Genomic DNA, 5,000 nt, shown 5'->3' with positions numbered 1-5,000 from the left:
TCGCGATTCGTAAAAGATGGTGCAGAGTAATAAGCGGGCGCCTCCTTTTTGTTTCTCCTCTATATACACAGATTCCCAAAAAAAACCACACCCATAAGATAGACAGGCGACAGCATGAAGAAGTTTCGCAAATACTACATCCAACCGGTCAAACTACTTCTCATCACCATCATCTTCCGAATCGTCCGTTTCATCGTCACCATCGTTACCGTAATCGTAATCATCACCATCGTCGCACGCGTCATCACTCTCCTCACCGTCGCCATCATCATCTTCATCATCCAGATCACTACCATCCGCATCGTCCTCATCACTGCTGGTCGCAGTAGTATCCTGTGTGTGGCTACGATACTGCGTAAGCCACGGTCCCGTTGCTAAGGAGGAGCTTGTTGGTGTCTTTTGACGAGTGCCACTACAACCGTTGTCGGTGGCTGCCCCTCGGCCACTAGCAGAAGGTCCCAGTATAAAATCGATGGAAAAATCTTTGTACTTTCCACTGCCACTATTACCAGCGGCCGGTACCGTCGGTGCAGGATTAGCTCTCTCCTTCACCACTGGCACCGTCGACGATCGCTGGATGAAGCGATCGATGAAGCTTACCACCTGTGCGCAGTGTCGCATCAGTGAGCTGGTGGTGGAGCCCTCTGAGAGTGACCCCCCAGGGTCGGCGGGGGTGTAATACTGTGGTTGTGCCGTCCGGCCATCAGACCGACCTCGACCGAGTGCTGTTGGTCGCGTGTTGAGTTCGCCGCCATCGAATGCGGCACCATACTGACGCTTCCGGTTGGTGGTGTATGAGCATGATGAGGAGGAGGTGGTGCATGATGAAGCTGCAGGTGGTTCGTAGCTGCACCGTGCGGTGGTGGTGGCCCAAGGTGAAGCGGTTGCTGAAGGTTGTGGTTGTGATGAAAGTGATGGTGCGAGTTGGCATTCGCTGAGGCGGAAGTCCGTGGACCGTGAACCGATCGTACTACCGGTGCTTGTGACGAAGGTGGTGTTGCCGCTGCTGCTGCTGCTGCTGCTGCTGCTGGTACTGATGGGCCCGTTGGAATCAGGACACGTTGGTTGGTCGTGCCTGCTGCAGCTGGTGTTGAGTGAGGATGGAGCTGTAATGGTACGATGCTGCTGTGGTTGCTGTTCGGTTGCGAATGGTGGTTTTGGACCACTGGCTGGTGTTGATGATGATTTTGCTGATGGTGGAGATGGTGATGCTGCTGCTGCCCTAGCTGCTGATGCTGTGGATGCACAAGATGTTGCAAATGTTCCTGCTGATGGTGCTCTAGCAAGAGCGGAATCTATGCGGTTGGAAATAAGATTGCTTTCATTAATGGCCGACGCACGGCAGGATGGGCGCGCGATGCTATTTCAGCTACTTCGGACATGACTACTAACATCGTCTCGGCGTAATTGGTGTGTAGGCTGTTGTATTCGCGCATTAGCGCAGACGGTATGGAAACATATAGTTAATTGAGTAGTAGTATTGATAGTAGTAGTAGTAGTAGCAGTAGCCATAGTAGTAATGCAAAACAGGGCAATTCCAAATTGCGACCATTTCGAAAGAAAAAAAAAGAGGTAGAAGAAGGGAAAAAGAGTGGTAGAGATCGATTAATACACACATTCTGCTCCTTCTTTCCAGAGGACAGTACACTGCACAATGATCTACGGGACGATCTTCGCTCAGTCGCATCGTCACGAAGATGGCGACGATAAACAGGAATTTTGTCGCGCGAGCTTTGAGGATGAGAGAGCGCTTGGTGATGATTACGATCGGTGATGATGATGGTGGTGATATGAAGATGCAACGATTAGATAGAATAGATGGACTACCGGTGAACTGGTATCAACGAGTTTTGTCTGATAACTTTTGAAAGACCGATTCAAACAAACCATACACCCGAATTGCTGCCTAACGGACGCTTTTGCCAATTGGTGGAACAAAAGGAAAATTGATGAGTGGAAATTCAGCGGAACTAGGATGAGGAAACGGGGCTTGGTATAAGGGAGGCGAAGCAGAATGAAACACTCGATCCCTCGACCGTCACGGTGTCCCTGGATTACTCTACCTGGTGGGCGGTATTGTAGATCGTTTGCTGTTGTTCACGGGCCGACGAGTACGCATTACCGGTAGCTGACCCAGTAGAGCCACCACTACCACCGGTTAGGCTAGCGGAGTTTGCTCCCGTTCCGTTATTGCCACCGGTATTGATCGCATTGGCACTGCTGTTGACGACGGTTGTTCCAGTAGCAGTAGTAATAGAAGACGTAGTAATAGCAGCTGCAGCAGCAGCAGCAGCATTGACAGCACTAGCAGCACCAGTTGGCAAGATTCCATTGCCCGCCGATCGAACAGAACGTTGAGGATCGTCCGTTGGGCGTATGGGACCCGTGGCGATCGATGGACCACCACCGCTGCCGCTGCCAGCTACTGCTGCTCGTGACACTGCTGGTCCCGCTTGGTTTGAAGGTGAGTTGCGCCTTCAAATGAAAACAGAACAGGAAAAACGGTTCGAGGGGGGATGTTGAGGGGTTCACTAATGTCCCGGTTACTCGACGTCGTAATGTACACAATGACACGGGGCTGTCCACTTCCTCTACCCCGCCCCTTCCTGCTTTCTACTGAAGTTCTTCATTCACTAACGATCTTAACCGAAACCGAAACCCAGGGAGGTGCAACTAGGAATGTGCAATTATACAGTGAATATATGGATATATATATTAATAACGTATGCATTAAAAAAAAGAGACAAAATTTGAATGGCGATAAAAAATAAACTATGACAGATAATTGAGTTCTGTAAATTACATGTGAAAAGGGGGTTTATCAGTTTATCAGCAAAAAAATTCTACGCCATTCCGAGTAGGATTCTGGAAGTTAGACGGTAATTTCGACATGGTAGTCAAAAACATTTTTGTGCACATGTTTTTCAACTATTTCTGTGTCTTTTCATTTAATTCCTCCTCCGTTTTTCCAATAAAATTGTTAAAATAGATCCTATGTTTAAAGTTAGCCCAGAAATTTTCGATGGGCAGCAGCTGGGGGACGTTGAGCGGGTCCGCAATCTTTGGTATCACATTGGTACTCAACCGCTTCATTTGGTCTAACGATCGCTTTGCGTATTGTTTCTGGTCAGACTCCCCGATCTTTGTACTATTAGTGTTCCTTGATGATTGACGCAACCTTCTGCAGTCACTTTGCATAATAAATTTTCCCGATCACGACCAGTTCGGAGTTAAAGAAGGGCAGCTGATTGTTAGCCAATGCAGGGCCTTCTTGAGGAACTTGGTGTGTGAGTGAATTTCACTTTAGAGCTCACTTTCTTCGTGCGGGAAGTAAAATATGAAGTGCCTTTTAATATTTTTTCATCCAGAATGAGATAGGCATCGTGTTCATTCACCACCGCCTTGTCGCGATGCGCCAAAAAAAAATAACTTGACGATTGTGGTCATCCGCTGTCGCTGTGACATTAATTGCTGCTCTGAGATTAGTGGCCGGGATATTCGCTTTCTGACATGTATGCCTATGTACTCCAGATACTTCTCAATTATTTGGGCCGTTGCACCGATCTCACGGCCAATCGCACGCAGCGATGTAACCACTTTTTCCTCGGTCTCGGTCATCAGCATCCTTTGGATGTTTTGGTCGGTCGGAGTCGTCGCCGGGCAGAACCATGCCTTCTCGTGATGCTATTATTGTTAGGCAATAGTGCCAAGATCTTGTAGATACTGGAACGGCCATATCCGACACTCACAAAGAGTCACACGATAATCTTTTTGGTCGCGCCAGGATACCGTTTTTGAAATGCGCAAACCTCGGAACGAAGTTGCTTCGCTTTTTTCGCCATCACGATTAGAGTTCGACTGATAGAGCTTTCAAATTTTGCCTGATGACTCATAGATAACTACTATTGATGCTGCAATTTTAGTTTGTGCAGTGCGATTACCGGTTTGCCCATGAAAAATCGGCAAATTTTGTCTCTTTTTTTTAATGCATACGTTAGAGGTACGACCAATTTAGCGTCAGAGATTCTCTCGTCGCTCCTGACTAACAAAACAAGTAAAATGCTCGAATCTCGCATAAAACAATAGAAATCGCTCAACAAACGCAACAAACAGGAAATGGGTGAATGGATGATGATTGATGGTGGAGTCCAGAGGGATGCGTTTTGAGCGAATGTGTTTATGAGGAGAAGCGAAATGGGACATTGGGTTATTTACACAGCGCACGATTACCTATACGATTACAGCGATATACAGCGTAATGCAACAAACAAACGACAGAACAGAATTCGCAACAAAGGGATGAGTCTTGCATTAGCAGAATGAAGGATCGGGCGACCAGCGCAAACGAAACAACTGATAAAAAAATGCGCGATACCGTTTGAAGTGATGATTGGGGTGTGTTACAAAAACTGTATACATATATTTGTGGTTTTATTCATTTTTTTACTCTCTTCTCTTTCCCTCTCTCATTGTTTCTCCCTTTTCTCAAAACACCCAACTGCTCCGTTTCTACCACCGGTTTGCTAGGCATGTGGAGCGATACGGGAAGGTACAAGAAGAACTCTTCCTCTTCCTTCGCTCCCTCCCGGGCCACTCTGCACATGGGCTTCGCAAATGGCAACGAACGCAGATCTAAAGATTCTAAAGATCTCGCCAGGAATACCGTCTCCCGGAGAGGTATATAGAAGCGAACGAAATCCACAGGCCAGACAGAGTCCCCAACGGGACCAGTACCTGTTTACGGGTGGGTCTCTTGTTCGGGATGCCTCTTCTCCTCTCTGCCTGTCTCTCGATCATCCAACGCCTTACCGATCATTATTATAATTTTAGCTAAACTTTGTCTTGTTCATTGTTTCACCGCTTCACACCATTTATTACCTTCGCTAACGCTATATCCATAATTCATATCATAATGTTTCTTTTTATGCTTTGCTAAGAAAAGAAAAACATACAACAACACATAAATACGGTGTACACGATTCGGTAAGGAGGGGGGAGAT

General features: G+C 47.1%; 1 protein-coding gene across 3 annotated transcripts in view; it reads right to left on the bottom strand.

Moving 5' to 3' along the window:
- LOC126573632 (protein AF-10) overlaps positions 1-5,000 on the bottom strand; it is a 19,468-nt gene that overhangs the window by 1,024 nt on the left and 13,444 nt on the right. For 2 of the 3 annotated variants that reach the window (XM_050233743.1, XM_050233744.1), the window contains 2 exons: positions 2,064-2,475; positions 1-1,295 (listed from right to left, as the gene is read on the bottom strand). The exon at positions 1-1,295 is cut by the window's left edge and continues 1,024 nt beyond it. In XM_050233743.1, the coding sequence (XP_050089700.1) occupies positions 621-1,295; positions 2,064-2,475 (1,087 nt within the window). In that variant the 3' untranslated portion in view covers positions 1-620. Of the gene's footprint in view, positions 1,420-2,063; positions 2,476-5,000 lie in introns of all 3 variants that reach the window. The other variant, XM_050233745.1, reaches the window with a different exon arrangement.

This window comes from Anopheles aquasalis, chromosome 2 (genome assembly GCF_943734665.1).
Source record: "Anopheles aquasalis chromosome 2, idAnoAquaMG_Q_19, whole genome shotgun sequence".
Taxonomy (NCBI): Eukaryota; Metazoa; Arthropoda; class Insecta; order Diptera; family Culicidae; genus Anopheles; species Anopheles aquasalis.
This window is presented reverse-complemented; position numbering and strand designations above follow the sequence as displayed.